Source organism: Hippopotamus amphibius, chromosome 4, assembly GCF_030028045.1.
Source record: "Hippopotamus amphibius kiboko isolate mHipAmp2 chromosome 4, mHipAmp2.hap2, whole genome shotgun sequence".
NCBI classification, from domain to species: Eukaryota; Metazoa; Chordata; class Mammalia; order Artiodactyla; family Hippopotamidae; genus Hippopotamus; species Hippopotamus amphibius.
Genome location: NC_080189.1, coordinates 55,274,627 through 55,298,112, shown reverse-complemented (window position 1 = coordinate 55,298,112; position 23,486 = coordinate 55,274,627). Strand labels below are relative to the sequence as shown.

The 23,486-nt window shown below is 35.5% G+C and overlaps 1 protein-coding gene across 1 annotated transcript; it reads right to left on the bottom strand.

The window, feature by feature from the left end:
• Nucleotides 1–1,370: 1,370 nt before the first annotated feature.
• Nucleotides 1,371–23,469, bottom strand: GTPBP10 (GTP binding protein 10). The gene is made up of 10 exons (XM_057733265.1): nt 23,296–23,469; nt 20,450–20,643; nt 17,672–17,763; nt 17,096–17,240; nt 11,081–11,154; nt 9,552–9,604; nt 7,346–7,453; nt 6,713–6,790; nt 3,906–4,029; nt 1,371–1,747 (listed from the first exon to the last, which is right to left on the bottom strand). The coding sequence occupies exons 1-10, from the start codon at nt 23,326–23,328 to the stop codon at nt 1,488–1,490; spliced, it is 1,161 nt and encodes a 386-aa protein (XP_057589248.1). The 5' UTR covers nt 23,329–23,469; the 3' UTR covers nt 1,371–1,487.
• Nucleotides 23,470–23,486: the final 17 nt, after the last annotated feature.

Genomic DNA, 23,486 nt, shown 5'->3' with positions numbered 1-23,486 from the left:
AAACAAAGTGAAGTAACACTTATAAGAAGTCACTCACATTGTCATGTCAAACGATTTTAAGTAGAATGATGATAGTGAAATTTTTATTGAATACTTACAGCCACATGTTAAGGCTTCACTTAGCCTTAAAATCCAAAACAATTCCTGACAGTTTAAAAGTAGCACTGAAGAATAATTTTTAGAAGTGCATTAACTTGCTAATATTTTGTAAAACCAAAAAGGACAAAAAACAAAAAAACCTTGGAAAGGCTTATATAATGAACTCATTTATGCTACAAGATATATGCACTAAAAAATTCTGCAAGAACGTGGTTTTCTGAGAACTGGACAGCATGATGCAGAAAGATGAGAACTTTTTTTACTTTATATGCTTTTACACTGTTTAAATTTTATTTTATTTTTTACAGTTAACATGTATATTTTATAATAAAATGCATCAAGAGAAAATGTCTAATATGTATTTTTAAAAGTCAGGCAGAAATTTAGAAATTATAATCTCCTGAGAACATACTGATGATTGATAATATTGTTTAATATTGTACTTCCTATTTATTCTCTTTACTAAAATATGAAAGTAGACAGTGAAACAGACTAGGATGAAAGAAAATGAGACATACATCAGTGTGTTCCAAAGCAAGTAAAAAATACTCTTATACTTAAGAAAGAAAAATTTCCAAAAGCTGAAATCACAAAGATCTATCTGCTGAATATCAGTGATCTTCACTGAATATGTTCAAATTTAGGGTTTTGGGGTTTTCCAAAAAACAGAACTATATTTAGTACAACCAGTTACATGACAGACTCAGAAGCAAACAAAACCTAGTTGCTTATAAGGAATCCTTTTTTATATATATATAAATTTATTTATTTACTCATTGGCTGCGTTGGGTCTTCGTTGCTGCACACGGGCTTTCTCTAGTTGCCGAGAGTGGGGACTACTCTTCATTGTGGTGCACGGGCTCCTCATTGTAGTGGCTTCTCTTGTTGCAGAGCACGGGCTCTAAGTGTGTGGGCTTCAATAGTTGTGGCACCCAGGCTCAACTGTTGTGGCTTATGGGCTCTAGAGTGCAGGCTCGATAGTTGTGGCACATGGGCTTAGTTGCTCTGTGGCACATGGAATCTTCCCAGAGCAGGGCTCAAACCCGTGTCCCCTGCATTGGCAGGTGGATTCTTAACCACTGTGCCACCTAGGAAGTCCAGGAATCCTTTTATATAATTAAAAAAAAATTATCTCAATAGAGACATATGTACAGGAATATTATAGGACTTCATGATAGGTGGATTGGCCATAAAGTTACAAACTGTCATTTTTAACCCTCAGTTACTTTTTTACTGTTGACAGACAGAGGTAACTACAAAACATCTTTAAAAAATATGTTTCTTGAATGACAGCATATATGCCAGATGAGTAACAACTAACCTTCTAAAAAATATGTCTGTGAAAAAGCTTCCAAATGAACACAGTTTCAATATTACTTTTTATAGATTTAAGTTCTATCCATTCTGGGACTAGTCACAGCATTCTTTGATGGTGGCTCACTATAAGATATATGGGAAACATGTAAATTAAGCAACTGCTTCTTATGAAATGCATCATTTTCCTGGTCAGCATGTTCATCCAGAGATTTCCTTATACAGTTCTTTAATTCATTCACTCCTTCTCCAGTAACTGCAGAGATGGGGATGATGTGCTGGAACTCCACAGTCCTCTCTGGAATCATGTTTTTTTCAAATAAATGCAAAAAATCTGAAACAGAACACAAAACTTAAGCTGACTTTCATTGTCTTTGCAAGTAAGTCAAAACTATGCTAGATGTTTGATTTGTGAACCAGTGAACCAAAAACTTAACATTTTTAATTTATTTTTTCCTTCTCTCTCCAATAAGCTCTCAGAACCTTTGATTTTTATTAGTGACAATGGTAAGGTTATGGGCACATGATAGGTGCTCAGTAAATATTTGTTGTATGAACATATTTTAAACAAAATTAAGTATAAGTAAAAGATGAATCACAGAAGATTTACTTACAGAAGCAATAAGTTTTATTTCGGGGCAGTTCAATAAAGTGAAGCAAGACATTTTCTAAAAGAGGTTTTCTATAAAAATAACATGATTTGTGATTTGGGATATTCTAACTTGCCTCAGCACACAGGTGGCCTTTAACTGTCCTAAATTACAGGTTTATCATCACTGGTCTATGAACCATACTAAAACCAAAAAGAGTTCAAGGAGAGATCATTTTAGATGAATCCAATCTATCACTCCACAGGGGCTGACAGCCATTACATAACTTTTCCTTCTTCCCTGCCACCAAGGCAACAGAAGGTGGGATGCCATACTGATGGGATGGATCAACACTGATATGAACTAGAAAGGCTGGCTAAAAGAGATTAGCCAAGGGACTTCCCTCGTGGCGCAGTGGTTAAGAATCTGCCTGCCAATGCAGGGGACATGGGTTTGATCCCTGCTCCACGAAGATCCGAGGTGCCGCGAAGCAACTAAACCCTTGTGCCACAACTATTGAGCCCGTGTACCACAACTACGGAGGCCCATGCTCGAGAAGCACTGCAATGAGGAACCCATGCACCACAATGAAGAGTAGCCCCTGCTCGCCACAACTAGAGAAAGCCTATGAGCAGCAATGAAGATGCAATGCAGCCAATAAATAAATAAATAAATTTATTTAAAAAAAAGAGAGAGGTTAGCCAAACCAACACAGAGAGAGGTTAGCCAAACCAACACAGAGCTTGGTTTCTGAGATTCATTTACTCCCAAGCAAGTCTGAGAGGCTAATTCGGGAATTATCACTGAGGGGACTACATTGTTTTATGATGGTCCAAAATAGCCACAAACTCCTGAGTCACCCTCCCTTCTGGTACATCCTCTGAAAATTCCCTTTTCTGCAAGACCAACCAGCAAACAGATCTAATGACCTCATAAAGCAAATGATATTAAGGAATAAAGACTTATTTATAAATATCTCAGGAAATATTTATATCCCAAAAGTAACTTATTAACTCAAAGATAGCCCAATATGTAAATTAAAAGGGGGGGTGGGATTTTTGAGAGGGGAGAGAGGATCTTCTGGTGCTGACAGTCCTAGTATGTTACAATTTATTTTCCCCAATTTTTAGCCCAAGGATAAAAAGAAAGATTAGGTCTATTTTAAAACATATTAACCATTTACCTTCCACCTTATTTTCCTCATTTGTGCAAAAGGCCCTCTACTAATCTCAGAAAAATGAAAGGATCATCAATGTAGGATAGAGAATGTTCTGCCAAAGTCAATATTCAAAACTATGGAGAATCCCTTTAAATTCCTTTACACAAAGTGGTCCACTTAGGAACAAATTTCAAACAAACCCTTTAGAATAATGGCATCTATTATTCTGTGCCACACATACATAACGACTCAAGTTCTTTTTAGAAAATTAGTATTCTTCAGAGATCTACCGACCTGGCACTGCAAAGATACAGACCTCTTTAGAATTACTAGCTCTGTTTTTAAATTCATGATGTATTAAGGGAATGAAGTACTAGAACTTGTGAAATAAGTTAAAAGACTTCACAGATAGATGCTGACTTTTTCCTCTTCTGATCCAAATCCCATTAACTCTTCAAAAGCCCACTTTAAGTTTTACTTCTTGATGATGCCTGACTTCAGCTCAAATTAATCTTTCTTTCCTTCTGTCTCCTCTAACTTATTGTCCATATCACACATTCTGAAATAGGATATTATTTTGTTACAATGTTATTTAAATGTTTCATATGGTATGTGTTCTTCAAACACACTTCTTTTTAAGGGTAGCAACTTCTAGCTTTCTTTTCCATTGATTATAGCACCTGGCACTCTATGCAAATAATAAGTATTCATTAAATTGGCACTAAATGAATGAATGGGTTTACCTCTAGGATTCTGGAGTTGGTTCATCAGTACTTGGAATTTATCTTGAGCATCTGGCAAGTCCATTTTATTAACTGCCAGCAGTGCAGGTTTCGTCTGAAGTTCCTCTCTGTACAACTCCAACTCCTTTAAATCAAAAGAGAAAAACCAAATAATTTTATTAAAATATCTATATAAATGACCCATTTGGTAATGTCTTTCTTTACTTTATAGGAATGGGCCCTTTATACTCTAGGGCCCACTCACACTTGTGAAATACAGTAATTCCCATTAACCACAAAACTAATTAACAAGGGAAATTCAGAAAATGCTTACTAGTTAGGTCACGTGTTAATATATTTTAGCTTACATGACATCCTAGAGACAGTTGTGATTTTGTGCCTAGAGTCAAATACAGATATCTGGACTTCTATTAAGCACATAGATAAAATTCAGAACTAAATAATGACAACTTAATGCTATACCTGTACTATTCTTAGAAAAATTTAGGTACGCTTAGAAGTAAATCTTTGTGACCATGGATTAGCAGTGGTTTCTTATACCTAACACTAAAAGCACGAGCAAAAGAAAAAACAGACATTAAAAGTTAAAATTCTGTGCTTTAAAAGACAACCTAAAATGCCCATCAACAAATGAATGCATACAGAAGATGTGGCATATATATACAATGGAATATTACTCAGCTATAAAAAGGGATAAGATGGAGCTATATGTAATGAGGTGGATAGAACTACAATCTGTCATACAGAGTGAATTAAGTCAGAAAGAGAAGGACAAATATTGTATGCTAACTCACATATATGGAATCTAAAAATGGTACTGATGAACTCAGTGACAAGAACAAGGATGCAGATACAGAGAATGGACTGGAGCACTCGAGGTATGGGAGGGGGCGGGGGGTGAAGGGGAAACTGAGACGAAGCGAGAGAGTAGCACAGACATATATATACTACCAACTGTAAAACAGTCAGTGGGAAGTTGTTGTATAACAAAGGGAGCCCAACTCGAGGATGGAAGATGCCTTAGAGGACTGGGGCAGGGAGGGTGGGGGGGACTCGAGGGGGGGGGCGTCAAGGAAGGGAGGGAATACGGGGATATGTGTATAAAAACAGATGATTGAACCTGGTGTACCCCCCCCCAAAAAAAAGACAACCTAAAGAAAGTGAAAGGCCAGCTGAAAGAATAGGAGAAAATATTTGCAAATCATATACCTGATAAGGGACTTGTATCTAAATTATTAAGAACTCTTACAACTCAACAATTAAAAGACAATCCAATTTAAAAACAGGCAAAGATACCGAATAGACATTTCTCCAAAGACATACAAATGGCTAATAAGCCCATAAAAGATGCTCAATATCGTTAGTCACATTTTTTTTTTTTTGTTAGTTCAATATGTCTTTTTTCTTTTCTCTTTATTTTTTATTTATTTATTTATTTATTTATTTATTTATTTTTTTTGGGGGTACACCAGGTTCAATCATCTGTTTTTATACACATATCCCCGTATTCCCTCCCTTCCTTTAGTCACATTTCTTAACAACATTTCTCATTATTAGAGAAATGTAAATCACAACCACAATGAAATACCACTTCATCCCTACTAGGAAGGTTAAAATAAAAAGACAATAATGAGCGTTGACATTAATGTGGAAAAACTGGAACCTTCATACATTGCTAGTAAGACTGTAAAATGGTGCAATGCTGCAGTCACTCTGGAAAATAGTTTGGCAGTTCCCCAAAATGTTAAACGTAGAATTACCAATATTATCCAGCAATTCCACTCCTAGGAATATACCCAAGAGAAATGAAAACATATCCACACAAAAATCTGTACACAAATTTCACAGTAGTGTTATCAATGGTAGGCAAAAAGTAGCAAAGGAAATATAAAAGTCCTGAAGGTAAACAACATCACATTATATTAGAAAGAAATCACATGGCTGGATATAGAGGGTATGGGGTGTGGCCTGGCGGGGGAGAAGGGAGCGGGGGTGTGGGAACAATAGAGATACAGTGCTTGGTAAGAACTCAGCCTTGCCAGACCTCATAAACCATGTTCAGGTTAGACTTTAACCTAACAGCAACGGGAGACCATCAGAGTGTTTTAAGCAGGGAACAAACATCTGCTTGGTTCTTTAACAAAGATCACTCTAGCTGCCACAAAACATGGCCTGGAGAGAAGTGAGACTGGAACCAGGGAAACAAGCTAGGAGGGACTTAGAACATTCCAGTAAGACGGGCTGATGATTATAGCAGTGTGGATGAAGACAAATGGCTGCATTTCAGAGAAATTTAGTATAAAAAACCGTCAGGGCTTGATATAGGTGGTGAGAAAGATGGAATCACTACCACCCAGGTTTCTGGCTTACATATTCAGTAAAGTTCTGGGAGAGGCTGGAGAAATTAAAAAAAAAAAAATTCAGTTCTCTGAGAAGTTAATGGGAAATCCAATCAAAGATGTCCAATAGGCAGCTGATCTAAAGCACAACCAAAATATTCTGGTTATCAGAGAGCCTAAAGAGCAGACTGAGAAATAGTCTAAGAAGTAGAAATAAAGGTTAAGCAAGATACAGTCTGCGAAGTATGGAATAGGGATCTGGAATCAAGGAAGGTTTGATTGATTACAACAGTTTGAGGAACAGGTGAATATTGAGGAACTGGAGACAGCAAGTTCAGATAATTCTTTAATTGACATCAAAGCTTTAAAAAGTGGGGGTAGAATATATATTTATTCTAATTGTCATATGTTATTTCATACAGTCCTATGTGCCTACATATTAGACCAGATATAAAACAGAAAACCTACTTTTGAAAGCAGTATTATGGTTTCAAAGGCAGTTCTGTATTGAGTTTGGGAAGAAAGCTGAAATCCATAAATATCAACCTTAAAAAAAAAAAAAAAGGAAAAAGATTTGCTTTTAATATAAGAACAACAGCTATACAATTCTGTTTTAGCTCAAGCTAAAAATAATTTCTCAATCTATACTCTATTGGTAATTTAGTAATTCAAAATGAGAGAAACTGATGTTTTAGGATAATTATAATTATTCTGATAAAACCACAATCATTAATAAAATGAGAAACCAGTACAGATAAAACAATTTATATCAATATAGACAATCTCATATATAACTCAACACCAGAAATGAAGTAGGAAATTGATACTATATAATTTAGTAGTATATTGAAAATCTTAAGGAATTAAACCTGACAAGCATGACCAAACTTTCATCTGATATAATAAACAATACCACTTCCACCCCCATATTATAAATAAAGATTACTAACTGTATTTGTCCTCTATTTAAACAGATTTAGTGGAATAATATATGCTACTACTTTATCTTTAAATGTTATTATCATAAAAAATTTCTAGGAAAACTAAATTCATTGATTCTCACATTCATTTAAACATTACATTGATATGCATATAACTTACAACAAAAAGTAGTTGTTTAGTTCTTTCTATATGCTTGAGGAATTTGTGACCCATTCCTTTGTTCATATGTGCTCCTTCTATTAAACCAGGAAGATCAGCTACTGATATCTAATACAAAATTAAATGGTTTGATAATTTAAAAAAATATAAAAACCACAAATACAATTATATCCAACAATTTTTATGATATTTCAAATATAAACAGTTCCTAATTTGTGATTACCACTGCATCTTGATAAAGCCAAGATACCTTTACAACAAAATTAATGTATTAAGAATTGAAGTCCTTTGTTATCAGAAATTGTCTCCCATTTTTACTTTAACAATCTAGGAATTTTAGAGCTTAGTTTAACATTTACTAATCACATAAATTCTCTTTGGAATTCCATAAATCATATTGTTCAGTATGAACTTTTCAAAGAATTCTGATTATGTGAATTCTTAAAAGTTTAACTCAGCAGACCTTGAATTAGTATAGCTCTGTAGTTTTAAGTTTTTTACTCCATATGTAAATGGTTATTTGGTACCATTGTTCCTTTACTGTTCATATTCTAACAGGACTATTAACCTTTCTTAAAAAGTAAAGGAAACAGTATTCCTAAACTTCTTTTGGAAGTTACTAACCATTATTCTACACTTGTGTTTTTCAAACCTCACTGTATATCATAATCAACTAAGGAACTTTTATAAACTACAGTGCACAAGCCCTATCCCCAAGGGATTTAGTTTCAAATCACTGAGGCCCAGGCTTCATTTACCACTGTTGTTCTTAAGCTACCCAGATGATTCTGATGTACAGTAAGGGATGAGAAACATTGCTCTACACACATGGCCTGTGTGGTTAAATATTTCAGTTTTAAAGAAAGTTGTAGCTATGTGACAAAGCAATGTACATACAGGTCTCATGTCCTGAAATTTTCTTCAGAGATTTTCTACTGATTTTCCTTAGAAATTACCAATAATGTTTTCTTTTCCTCTAAAATTTTGTTCTCTAAATTCATATTATCCTGCACTTATAATTTTACTTATTAATATTCTATGTAATTTTGAAGTTTTAAAAAATTTGTACTGCTACACCACTATTATAAATGAATATACATCTTTTATGACTTTTGAATTATGTCAGTGGATTATATGAAAGTACACTGATACATCATCACTTTAAGCCCATACTTTACATTAGGGTTCCCTCTTGGTGTTAAACATTCTATGGGTTTTGACAAATGTACGACATGTATCTACCATTATAAGATCATACAGAACAGTTTCACTGCCCTAAAAATCCTCTGTGTGCTGCCCATTTAACCTTTCTTTCCACCTAATCCTTGGCAACCACTGACCTTTCTGCTATTTCCATAGTTTTGCCTTTTTCCAGAATGATATATAGTTGAAATACAGTATGTAGCTTTTATAGACTGGCTTCTTTCACTTAGTAATACCCACTGGAGGTTAATCTATGTCCTTTCATGGCTTGATAGCTCATTTCTTTTTAGTGTTGAATGACATTCCATTATCGAGATGTACACAGTTTAATTACCCTTTCACCTACTGAAGGACATCTTGGTTGCTTCCAAGTTTTGGCAATTATGAACAAAGCTGCTACAAACACCTGTGTGTAGGCTTTTGAGTGGACATAAGCTTTCAATTCATTTGGGTAAATACCAAGGAACGCAACTGCTAATCATACATTATATATTTTTAAAATGTTACTTTCCTTTTTTATTTGTTTTTATTCTAATTATTCAAAAGATCTATAATTCTTCCTTATCAAGGAAAAATAAATTTTAATAGCTAGTTAAGACCAGGATCCCATTCAATTAAAAAATATTTTTTTAAACAGTAGTTTGGAACAACCTTATACCCATGAACTTTAGAAAATCTTTTTAAGAAATGAAAACCAATAATCAAATATAGCAGTAAAATATGGCCTTGAAATGAGAACAGAGTAAGGAGATTAAGATACAATTAATATTGTAATGACAAATTGGACCCAAACTTTGGAAGAACAAGAAGTTACAATCTTATACAATATTTTTACTCTGATGGTGTTCAGCAGAATTGATTTGATCATGGTTTCACTTATTAAAAACAAAATCCTGCTGCTTTTTCCCCCTAACACCACAGAAACTGTCAAATATTATAAAGTCTAAGCATTAAGGCAAGTACTTTCGTTTCTAACCAAATGTCTTATTTTAAAAATACCCACCTGTTTGAAATCATTATACACAATTTTTCCAAGTTCAGGTTTTAATGTTGTAACTAAAAGAAAAAACAATAATAAATTAAGATTAGAATAAAGGCTTATACTCTCAAATTGTCTTAATATTGTATATAAAATAATATATCCTTTCTGTGACCAATCTAATTCAGATGTTCTCATTTGTTGAAATTAAAGGTATAATTATCTTTGCTATTTATGATATACTTGGAAAAGGACAAATACATATTTTTAAAATCTGCAAAAGCATAGGTCTAACCTAATTAGTGGGTCTCAAAGTCCCTCTCGCATTTAAGGAGCATGGTAAAGGTGTTGAGGTCATGGGGCAGAATTTAGATTTCTGTCACTTGGTCTGTGGGTGAAATCTCTCTACAGTCCTTTCTCATTCAATTACCCTCAAGCTTCATCAATCCTGCACCAGCCTCCTTCCTATGACTTTTTGCTTTTCTTCTTCTTTCCGTCTCAAGAATCCCCTGTATTATAATAAATATTGGCTATGTGATTTATAGCAGTTAGTACAAAATTAACTCTACTTTTAGAATCGTTTAATTTTATTTTCCATGCTAATGTCATTCTGTGCCATTCTGCTTAATGACGACAGAGATCCTATCACATTCATTCACTACTTAGTTTTCTAAGCTTCCATTATATCTCACCCAGCTACTGCAATAGCCAGTTCTACTAACTGTTCTTTCCAGATCCATTATGTCCCACACCAATCCATTTTCTACATTACATGCAAACAGATCTTTTTGAAAAGCAAATCCAATCACTGTTATCCCTTGTTAAAAAGCTATCAACTGCTCTTAAGCTATAATGATCAAATACAGACTATATGGCCACATAGGTCTCCACCTCCATCACTAGCCATCCTGATTCTCTCTTCCCCTTATGTTCTCTAGACAAACAATTCTACTCCCTACCACCACAGAGCCTTTGTGTACATGCTATTTCCTTTGACTGAAAAACTGTCACCTCCATTGTCTGTCACCAATTAACTCATACGTATTGTTCATATCTCAGCCCCAACATCACACTTCTCCAAAGAAATCTAAAGCAGTCACCTACACATTTCATAGAGCCATATTATATTCTCTCATATTCATTAGTGAGATAAGTTCAATAAAAGTCAAAACAGTATTCACTTCTGCTTACCAGTATTTGTAACTCCAAAACCTATTATAGTTCCTAGAAATAAATACTTGCTAAATGAAGGAAAGAATTGATCTCTGCCTTCCTAGCATTTATTAGTGTTTGATAAAGGGCAGGTGCACATAAAATCATAACTAAATCAAATAAATGATTATGCAACAGAGAAATAAATGCAACAAAGTGTCTAAGAAGTACTAGGGACTTTGCTGAGAGCTATAAAGGCTTCAAAGATTAATGGGAAATGCATGTATTCTACCTGCCAAGAGTTTTCAAACTAAGGCTAACCTGTTATTTTATTCATACTCAAAAAAAGATTAGTCTTTAAAAATTTACCTCCACACATTAAAAAAACAAATTATACTTACATGCATAATCTGCAACTGCAGGTTTTGCATGAGAAATCTTACTTAGCAAAGACGATTTTCCAGCATTTGGGAATCTGAAATGAGAAAATAAATTTACACATTACAACAAATATCTGCATTATTAATACTTGCTGATCTCTGAATTTCTAACATTTCAAGAAGCAGAGTTCTTGAACATTGCTCGGAATAAAAATAGAATATAAATTTAAAATAATCTTGAAAAACTTGAGGAACAAAAGGTAAAGATAAATTTATGGTAAACACTGAAAGATTGTTTCAGTACTGAGAGTAAATCATAGAAAAACAAAAAGAAACTAATAAAAATACCTGCAATTCACTATCTCTAGTCAAATACCGACAAAATATTTCTTACATTTTTTTTTGTCTTTTTCTTATTTTTTTTCTCTTACATTGTTTTGTGGATTTTTTGAAAAAAAATTTCATGTGGACATTTCACTGGCAAAGTAATGAATTCTATTTAGCCATCCTCTAGTTTCAACAAATATTAATACACTCTAATTTTTTTTAAAATTGGCTTGTTTAAATAGAGACCCAAATAAGGTCTGTGTGTTACAATTATTTGATGTGTCTCTTAAATTTCTTTTGGTATAGGCTCCCTCTCCAGCTTGTCTCCCCTCTGCAATTTTATTTTTAAAGAAACTGGGTCATTTGTCCTGTAGTTTCTTTTCCATAGTCTGGATTTTTCTGTTGACAGCCATGATGTCATTTAACATGCTCTTATAAATTGGTAGATATGAAGCCTTGACTAGATTCAGCTTTGATTCCTTTTTTTGTTGAAAGACTATTCATAGTTGGCTGGCCTCCCTTTAAAACCGAATTATATAAGGTGAATGCATTACAAGGGTGTAATATAATTTACTTAACTAATTTCTTATTGTTAAGCATTTAGGTGGTCTCAAATTTTTACCGTTATAAATAACACTGCAAAAAATACACACATGGCTAGAAAGACACACACCAACATAAAGTCACCTTAACATTAAATGCCACAATTAACAGACAACTTTTTTTTCTTTCTGCGAATGAGTATTACTTGTCAAGCTTTTTTTTGAATAACTTTAAACACTGAAGTGACTACTCTTGAACCTTTACATATACCTTTAATCTTTCTTGAGGTAAATTTCTAGGTAAGGAAATACTATATTAAAATATATGGCTGCATGGACTTCCTAAGTGGCGCAGTGGTTAAGAATCCGCCTGCTAATGCAGGGGACAAGGGTTTGATCCCTGCCCCAGGAAGATACCACATGCCACAGAGCAACTAAGCCTGTGAGCCAACTACTGAGGCCTTGTGCCACAACTACTGAAGCCCATGCACATAGAGCCTGTGCTCTGCAACAAGAGAAGCCACCACAATGAGGAACCCATGCACCACAATGAAGAGTAGCCTCGCACTCATGGCAACTGGAGAAAGCCCGGGTGCAGCAAAGAAGACCCAACATAGCCAATAAATAAATAAATAAATAAATATATAGCTGCTTTAAAGGCCTTAATTTTATTGTTAAATATCCCTCAAGAAAGGCCCACAATGGATAAAAGTACTAGGAATGAGGGCCACTTAAGAGATGATTTCCTAAAATCATCCATATATTTTCATTAAATTTATTCAACCAATGGGAATGTAAATCGGTTCAGCCACTATGGAAAACAGTATGGAGGTTCCTCAAAAAATTAAAAATAGATCTAACATATGATCCAGCAATTCCACTTCTGGATATGTAGACAAAAAAAAAAAAAAAAAAACAAAACCAGAAACCTACAACAACAAAAAACCAAACCAAATAAAAAACAAAACAAACACTAACTAAAAAAGATATATGCACCCCATATTCACTGCAGCATTATTTACAATAACCAAGATGTGAAAGCAATCTAAGTGTCCATCAATGGATGAATGCATACAGAAAATATGCAAAAACGGGGGGGGGGGTGCAAAATGGGTTAAGGGGGTGAAAAGGTAAAAATATCCAGTTGTAGGGAATGGTTAGAACTCTGTGCTTTCACTGCTTAAAGGCCCAGGTTCAATCTCTAGTCAGGGAACTAAGATTCCGCAAGCCACATGGCACAGCCAAAAAAAAAAAATTTCCGGCTGTAAAATAAATGTCACGGGCATATAATGTACAACATGGTGATTACTGCTAATAATACAGGTTGTATATTGTTGTGAGTAAATCTTAAAAAGTTCTCAACACAAGAAAAAAAATTTCTAACTATACATGGTAAGAGATTCGACTTCTGCTGGTGATCATTTTGTATGTTGCTTTGCAACATACACAAACATTACAGTGTACACCTGAAACTAAAATAATGTTGTGTGTCAATTATATCTCAATAAAAAAGTTATCCTACAAATACTTACTAAGCATTGACTTTGGTCAGGCAATATACTACAGAAATATAGCGATCAATAAGACAAATGTGATCCCTGTCTTCAGTTTTTGTTCAAATCAAGATCTTCTTTCAAAACTCTGCCAAATTTTCACTTGGAATAATGGTGTAATATTTTACAAATATTAATTTGGAATTATATAAAAATTTATAAGCTCTTCTTTTTTTGTTTTTGTTTTGGTTTTTTTTGGCTGTGCCGTGTGGCATCTGGGATCTTAGTTCCCTGACCAGGAACTGAACCCGTGGCCCCTGCATTGGAAGTGCAGAGTCTTAACCACTGGACTGCCAGGGAAATCCCCCAATTTATAAGTTCTTACTGGAGTTCTATAAACATTCTTTCTCATTAAAATTTTTTCTATAATAAATGTAGAATAAAATTATGCAAGATTTCTTAATGACTTGTTTTCCCCGGAAATAAAATATTTTCTTATATCCTATTATATCCAGGCTCTTGTAACTTTTTGAAAAGCAAATTGTAATCATTTTTGCCATGATTATCACTAACTGGACTTGCTTATTTCTTTCCAGTATTTTCATACTTTCATAACAATGATTAAGTGCAGAAAAATGCAAGCAACTACTTCCAGAGAGGTCAAAATACAATAAAAAAGAAGTTAACAGTTGAAGAACAGATACTTGAGATTTTTCTTGAGAAGCACCTAACGAAAATTTTAGAGGCTGAAATCCAACCTAGTTGACAACAGCAGTACAAGTGTATTAGCTATATGATACCTTTTTTCTAATGTTCAGTTCATTCCTGAAACCAGCTAAAAGGATAACTGCTTATGCTGGTATTCACAACGGTAACTTTTTTGCTGCTGTTGTTTAGAAATAAAATAAATTGATAACTTACTTTATTTTTTTAAGAACTTTTATTGAGATACAGTTAACATACAATAAACTGCATATATTTAGAGTGTACAATTTAGTATTTTTTATCTTATTAGTAATGTATATATGGCAATCCCAATCTCCCAATTCACTCCCCCCCAACCCTCCCTGCTTTCCCCCACTTGGTGTCCATGTGTTTGTTCTCTATATCTGTGTCTCTATTTGTGCCTTGCAAACTGGTTGATCTGTACCATTTTTCTATATTCCACATATATCTGATAATCACAATGGTAACTTTTTAAAACTAGTTATCTAATTTAAAAGCACTAGCATACATGTTAAACATTGTGCTCTAGAACCATGATGCTTGATATTGACTAACATCAAGCCCATTTCTGAAAAGCTTAGTATTTCACTATATGTGGTCTCCAATAAGTTGGCAATATAATGATGATGATAGCAGCTACCATTCATTCATTGAGCATTCACAAATCCAAGGCATGTGTTATGCTGCAAATGCAGTACCTTACTCAGCAATAACATTTTAAGCCTGTATCACCATCCACTATTAAAGATGAGAAAACAAAGGCTTATACAGACTGTATCTAAGACCATCCAGTCAGCCTCCAGAGGATTTCAGATTCTTACCCAGTCTCACTTGAGTCTCCCATCACCTCCCCACTTTTATTCACTACTCAGCCTTGCTATGATATTCTTAGGCTATAAAGGTCTGTATAGTACCTGAAACATATTTTTCTATGAAATGAGAAAGTGAATGGCTGGATTCTCAGTCTTACCCACGAATCCCTATCAAGTCCATAATGTTCCTAAAAATATATATGACTCAATATATACTATGACTCATTACCCTGATAACTACGTTTGATTGAAAAACAAATGTGAATGGTAAGCTTAAATGCCAGGATCACATCCTTCTCTGTCACGACTTCAGCAGGAATAAGACCTTTGTGAACTATAAGCCGCTGCTAGTAAGACCTAGACAGGCATGGAAAGAGGTGAGGGATTCAGAGTGAAGGGTGTGGTAAAGAAGCAGTGAGATGTGAGAAGAGGAAGATGAAAAGAGCTTAGAAAGAAGCTATGGGAAGGCAAGGCATGGAGCTGACAGTGGAGTAGAGCAGCAGTTTCCCCTCTTTTCCTGAGGTCTTCCATCTGACTATTGTGTAATGTTGTAGTGGGGCTTGGGAGAAGAAGACAGAGAGTGAGAGAAGATGTGCAAAGCTGGAGTTTTCCCTTCCTTTATCTACTTCCTATCTTGCTATCTATCTCCCTTCAGTTGGGTGCCAGCACTGCAAACCCTACAACTAAGTAGCATTGTTTGATGAAAGAATGGAGGCTCGTGGAAGAGGACAACATCGTAAGGTCTGTAGCACTAAGAATGGACAGCTCCTAAACAGAGTGAAGGATAGGGAAATGGTCACAGCAAGATCCAACCTGGTGTTCAATGGTGTGTAAAGCTGATAGTTGAGATCATCTGTACTGGCCTTTAGCCATTTGATTAATGATACTTCTATACCTTTACTAAGACTTGTAAGAATATGTTTTTTCCCCCAGATCTTTATTGGAATATAATTGCTTTACAATGTTGTGCCAGTTTCCACTGTACAACAAAGTGAATCAGCTGTATTTATACATATATCCTCATATCCCTTCCCTCTTGAGTCTCCCTCCCACCTTCCCTATCCCATCCCTCTAAGTCCTCACCCATCATTGAGTTGATCTCCCTGTGTTATGCAGCAGCTTCCCACTAGCTATCTATTTTACATTTGGTAGTGTGTATATGTAAATGATACTCTCTCACTTCGTCCCAGCTTTCCCTTCCCCCCACCCCCCTTACCGTGTCCTCAAGTCCATTCTCTACGTCTGAACACTTGTAAGAATACCTTAATCATCTTCCCCTATTTTTTCTTTCCTTCTATACACTTTTTAAAATGTGGTTTGTTTGGATTTCTAATTTTATTCCTTAAAACTGGTAACATTCTTTTACCTTCTTATACTATTGTATTTGATTGATTTTTCTGTATTTATTTTCTAACATTTCCACTGCCCTATTCAATTGCTGTGATCTTTGACAAATGAAGAGTAACTATGAAACTCTACGTTGACAATATTATTAGGGAAATACTGACTGAAACAGCTCACCCTGGTCAGGCAAAGACAGTCACAATTTGCATGAGTTATTTTAAGACAGGAGATCCTGGTAAGGAACATGGAACTAACAAGCCACCACCAATCAGAAGAATAGGACAAAGGTTAAAAGGAGAGAAGGGACACTAGTCCACACGTCCTACTAACCTCCCAGGATCCTCCCCGCTGGAATCCATCTTGGCTGAATGGTTGCGTGCACCACCAGAAAGGACCCTGAGTCAGAACGATTGGCCAGAGACAACCCGGAAACTAATCCCATCAGCATAAAACCCCAGACTGTGAGCCACTTGGCAAAGCAGTCCTCCTGGTTTCCCTTACCCTCCTGCTCCCCGCCCGGGCGCCCCTTCCCAATAAAGCCTCTTGCTCTGTCCGCACGTGTGTCTCCTGGGACAATTCATTTCCGAGTGTTAGACAAGAGCCCACTCTCGGGCCCTGGAAGGGGTCACCCTTCCTGCAACAATATTAGCAGCATGTTCTTAAAGTACACACACAATACACAAATTCCATAAACTAGAAATAATGCTGGCCCTAAATTACCATTTATATTTATTTCCTACTCATGAACTCTCTCTCTGAAAGTAGAAAAATAAAAATATGAATGATACTTACCCCACCAAGCCTATATCAGCTATAAGTTTTAGATCAAGGTGAATTACTCGTTTCTGGCCTTTCAATGGTAAGAAATTTGTAAGTAATTTACCACCAAGACCTCCTTCAGCTACCAAAATTCTGTCTTTCTCTTTATTGAGTTCTCCTTAAAAAGAGAGAGAAAGATACTTGAAGCAAAGATTAGTAAGTGGAGCTAATCACTAATGACATTTTTCTTTCAGAAACAGATGCCACGAAATCCCAATTTACAAATCTAAAGGGCTAAACAATAGGATCGAGTTTCTGTTAAAAGACAGGCCCTGGAAAAACACTTTTGCAAGTGGTTGAAAAAAAGGCTAGTTATTTGTTTTAAAACCCAGTAAACACTCTTATATCTTTAAAATAATTTTAAATCTAGCAGCTAATTCTGAATAACTTTTATACAATGTTTTTAAAAGCTGTTATAAACTAGCAGCTAAAATACTTAATGTTCAAAAAAAAATCCTGAAACTCAAGAGGTGCTATTCCCCACAACTCTCAAACAATTTTAGAAAATGTGCACATTTTTCACAACCTTAGAATCTGCAGTACACTTACCTATAATTTTACCATTTTCATCAGTTATTGAAATGCCCACGGGTACAGGAATTTCACAGTCTTTTCCTTTAGAGCCTTTCAGTGCACTAACTCTACAAAAAAATTAAGTGAAATTAACAAAAAGAAAATCTGCTAGATTAAATGGTTGATGCTTCAAGCAAATATAATGGTATACAAAGAAGGCTAGCAACCAATTCCTCTCATGCAGATGTTATATGGGCAAATAATGGAGAAAAAAATAAAATTATCCCTATTTATTTGCATTTTAGACTACTGTATCTCAATAAAAATAATATTAAATAATGATTGTTACCAAGCTAACTACCAAAAGTCATTTTAACCCATAATGAACTAAAATATTGTATGTCTGAAAGGAAGAGATCATTGCAACAACACGAATAAACTAGAAAAAAATAGAAAATCCAGTGAATAACAAGGCTTTTTAAAAAATGACCTCAATGAGAGTACTTTAACTGCAGGAGGCTCATAGAGCTATTCTTAAAACTCAAGAGAGGATAAAGTGGTACAATCTTCTAGCTAGTAATTCCACCTCTGTGAATTTATCCTAAAAAAAAAAAAAATTGACAACCATGTAAACTGTTATATACAAAAAAATGTGTACTGCATTGTGACAATAACAGTTAAAAAAAAATAATTACCTAAATAGATGAATGACAAAATAATAATTTGTTATTTCCAATACTATAAGACTATACAGCCATTCTTAACAATTTTCTGGGATGGAAAAAAAAGTTAAGTGTAAAGAGAAGGTTGCAAAATTTTGTGCTCTTGTTTTCGTAACCGCCCAATTTTATATACAGACACTTAATTACATTTGTGTAAAGACACAGAAAAGTCTTAGAAAAGTCATGAAAAGGTTAATAGTGATTATTTCTGGGTTGAACAAGTCTTGGAAGGGGAATAAGATTCTGCCGGATAATCAAAGCAGGAAAGTGTTGGCAAAGTCATAGGAAAAAAAAAATACGCCCTCCCCGCCCCCCGCCAGATGAGGAGGGAACGAGGCATTTGGTGAAATAATAGTTTTTCTAGCGTAAGCATAGTAGAAGTGGGGTGGAGGACACTGTAGTCCAGATCACAAAGAGCCTGATATGCTACGTTAAAGAGTTTGAATATTATCTTAGAGTGATGGGGAACCCTGAAGGATTTTAAATAGGCAAGTGACATTAATAAACTGTTGTTATAGAAAAAGCACTGTAGATATAACTGGATAAAGAAAGAACTGGAGGTGATGACTGAGGCTGGAGACAGGAGATAATTTGGAGAATACTGCAGTATTTCAGAAGTGATGGAGGTGTGAATTAAAGTCTGGTCTGTGCCTATGTTTCTAGTCTCATCTTCCTCTACATTCTGTTTTCTGCATTCCAGCCACACTGGCCTTCTTTTGGTATCTTATACTGGTATTTGTCTTCTATCACTGCACCTGTGTTCATGTTGTTATCCTTCCTGTAATGCTTTTTCCTCCCCTTCATCCAGTTGGCTCCTATTAATCCTTTAGATTTAAGCCTCTACATTCTAAAAATTGCAACACATGATTGCAGTAAATGTTCTACTTAAACCTTTCTTAACATGTAAAAGTTATACACCATCTTTAGCATACCACTGATGTAAACACAGAATAAGGCTGGAATTACAGCAGCCTTCGTTTTCAAAAGAAATTTATAAAATCATGAAAAATTTTACTTTAGGATATAATCTGCAGTTATTTCCTACCTGTAACATCAAAATAATAAAACAACATTCTGATCTTAAAATCTGATTACTAAATTTTAATACAGGGCTCTCAAAATTTGCCCTGTAAAGACTATTCATAAAACAAAAATGCTCAAAAGAAATTTAAGGAGTTTCTCCAAGGATTCCTTTACCAGCAGAGGATGCTGCTGGATATTTGGGGCAGGATAATTTGTTGTTGTTGGGGGTGTTCCTCACTCTGCGTTATAGGATGTTTAGCCTGTATCCAGGGTCTATCCTTTGCTTACACCCATCCCCCAAGCAAGTGCCACATTTCATACGCTATGACTGTGATGAATAAATACACCCAAACACTTCCTTGGGAAGGGGAAAGAAAAAAGGAACAGAAAGCCTAACCTTTATATCAACACCACCTAAGGGATAACAATAGAATGATAGAGGCCTGAGGAATCATAGCCTGCATTTTCATGGAAGCTTCCAGAATTTTCTCATTTTCTTTACAATGAAAGAAAGAATTCTTCTCATATTTTGAGGCTGACATAATATGTTCCACAGAAAATAGCAAACATTAACAAAAAAACAAATGGAAGATTTTGCTGTCACAGAAAGAAAATCAAAAAAGAGGCAAAAGAAAAACATTCAACAGATGCAGCAGAAAACAGGCTCTAAATTTTAAGCACTGCCTACAAGATACTGGCAGAACTATGGGTGGTAGTGGGGTGGAGTAGCCAGTTGAGATTCTAGGAAGTTTCCTAAAGACTATCAAAGATAAATTTAGAAGAAAACAGTGGGGATTCAGATCATTTTCTGTTTCTAAAAAGGCAGTATAAAAGAATATAAACAGACATTGGGAGAAGAAAAGGATAAAAAGTTTTAAAAGTTTCAAAACATTCCTTAGTACCTACCTTTTATCTTTACTAGAGACAAAAATAGTAGATTTTTGCTCGGTTACAAATCCAGGATTTTATTTACTCCAAATTACCAATTAAATTTTTATCTTTTAACTTGTTTTTCTTCTTCCGAGAGGAAGTAATTTCATAAAATCAAAGTCATTCAGGAAATACTTACCGACTGTTTGCTCCTCCTCCAGCCACAAACCGTTTCTGAGGATATTTATCTTTAAGTTGTTTTAAAGTCATTTTGTTATGGGCTACAACCCAGACATCACCACCTTTTCCACCTTCTCCACCTAAGCGAGGGTAGCCCATTCCACCACTTCCTCCCTTTGTGAAGAGTCTCAGGTTATCAACGAAGTTTCCATACTTAAAAAGAGAGAGAAAGAGAACATCCGTCCACCACATGTGCTTACCAATTTGGAATTCCTTTCTAGTTCTTTGTTGCCACTAAAATGCCTGAAAAAAATGGCTTTCCATATGCCACATTTATTGTTTTTAGTTTACTTCCTGTCCGACCTCGCCTTCCCATTAGATTTTCTCTTTAGACCCTGTTTTTCATTATCAATTGTTGTCCTTCCAATTCTGAAGGTCTCCGACATTGGCCCACTTTTCAATCTAGACTTTCTCCTCTAGCTGACCTCAGTTTGTACCAGTAACTATCACCTAGGGGGGATATTCTCTATCCCAGTTAGATGGACATCTCCACCAGATGTGAGCTTAATAATCTAAAGCAACTGAGAAAAGGATTTGCATTTAACTTGTATTTGAAACCCCTGGAATATATAACTTGTCCTTAGGTATTGAAAGGATAATAGTAACCCAAATACATGTTACATAACAAAACCAAACTTTTCACTAGGTAAATTCTGTTCCTCCAATGCTCTCTCAAATAATAAAACTATAGTTAATCTACTCGTTGAGACTACATATGGGGATCTCTGACTATACCTGCTTCTCTTCCCAAAGCCCTACTATCTTTCCTTTTTGGCACAACTAACTGCCCTAGTATGGTGACCATTACATTAGCTCCTAACTGGTCTTTCAGTGTCTAGTCATTCCTTCAACACATCCTCTGTCTCACTGCCTGAGCTATTTTTCTGACAATGGATTGGATCTCTAAACATGCTTCTCCCTTACTCAAAAACCATTCATGGTTTTTTGCTGTTTATGAAATAAAGTCTAAAGTCCCAATGCTATATTCAAAGCTCTTAACCTACCCTTCCAATTTCATTTCCATTCATTCAACCCCTCCTAGATCCTCTTCCTCTCTTTATACTGCACAATATACTGTCACTTCTCCATAGAATTCTGCTCATGCCTTTTCATCTACTTACAATGTCATTTGTTGTTGTCTATGATAAACCCACCTGAATGTCATATTTCCTGATGTCTTTCTTAATTCCTCTAACCAATACTTAGCACTGATTTTGCTGGGCTCTCAGTAATTTGATTATATCTCTTTTATTAAACCTCTAGAAATCATACACTGCATTTAGGGTTTATTTCTGTTTCCCTCACTAAATCAAGAACTTCTTGCAGGTAAGATCCTATGTCTTAAGCCCCTAGGATATCAAAATTCCTTTTGAATTTCTTAAATTCATAATCTTCACATCTTTAGTCATTTAGGATAGTTTTAAGTATCAAAAGCACCTGGGAACTTTTTTCAAAAATACATACACTCCACTGACCATTCTGAAATACTGTGGAGAAGGGGATGAGAATAGGGTAAGCCACCACATTTATCAAAAACTCCTTTGGCGATTCTTATAAATCTCAGTCTAGATTTGAGATTGCAGTGGATGGTTACACAGCAAAGATTCAAAGCACAGGTTTTCATTTGAGTATGCAAATATAGTCACTAAACAGAGTACTGTAAGCGTGGAAGGAATATATAAAACATGAATTTTAGGCCTAGACATTGTATTTTTCTCTGGGGGCTGAAGAATTTATGCTTTGGTTCCATAGGGCTAGATTAGAAACGCATCACAGTTAAGAGGTAGATTTCCCTTGCAAACAACACTGACTGGAAGTGATTGTTATGGCAGTAAAGTTACACAAGTAGGCTTTAATAACATATCCAGCAACATATGTAGTTTCTTTTTTAGCTTAAGGATTAGTTACCCTATATGCCAAAGCACTATCCTTCACAAGTCTCCTTCTATTTTCTGGAAAATAGAGCGCTGAATAAATTAAAACTTTACTAGCCATGACATTACTAACCATGCCTCTCCTCCAACAAAAAGCAAATTCCTGTTTTTAAAGTTCCTTTCAATATGTGACGCATTTCTTACTACTCTAAATTTATCAAGATTCAAAGATTTAGAACTCAAACTTAAAAGGAATATCTCAATCTCGTCCTTAGTAATAAGGTAATGACCAAACTATGATGCCAGCAGCTTTCAAAAAATATTGCTAGTAAGAATCTTAAAGAAGTTTTTAAATCTGAAAACAACTGTAACTTTTTTACAGAAACGATTCTAAAACCTGCACTGCACAAAAGCTGACCTAGTTTCTTGCAAGAAGGCAAGTCAGGTACCTATTTTCGCTTATTAAAAGTCGTCTTTAGTAAGCTCTTACTGACAATGCACTCAAAGAAAAAAATATATAAAAACAAGTTCTGGATATTATTACTTAAAAGAAGGAAAATACGCTATTTGAGCCAAAAAAAAAAGAAGTCAAACCTACACTCCACGTATACCATATTGCATGCCTAAACGGCAGGCAAGTACCTCAGCTTTTCACCCCACGTGCACACAATTTCCCTGAAAAAAATCTCAATCCCCGTTCCAAAGAACAGGCCTAACCGTGCCCGGCAGACACGCTCTTCTCATCCCTTACAGGCCAAGTCCGACTCCTTGAGGGACCAAAAATAGAGGACTAAGCTAGAAAAGAGGCAGGAAAGAAGCCTCCAAGAAGAAAAAAGTGGGGAGGGAGGGAAGCGAAAGAGAACCAGAGCCGTCAGATGGGGCTAGAAGCACCAGGCCTCGGACATCAGGCTCAGGGACACCAGTCACGGACCTTTCTGAACAACACGCAACTGCGGCGCACCATGCCTTCGATGGGCGAACATTCCTTCTCGCGGAGGCTGGACGCAGTAAACTACGACGCGATCTTTTTACGTCACGGCCGACCACCGCTGCTATTTTGTGTCCGCACGCTGCCGAGGGATAACGGCGTGCGTCTAAGGCGCGCGCGTTCACGGAAACGTG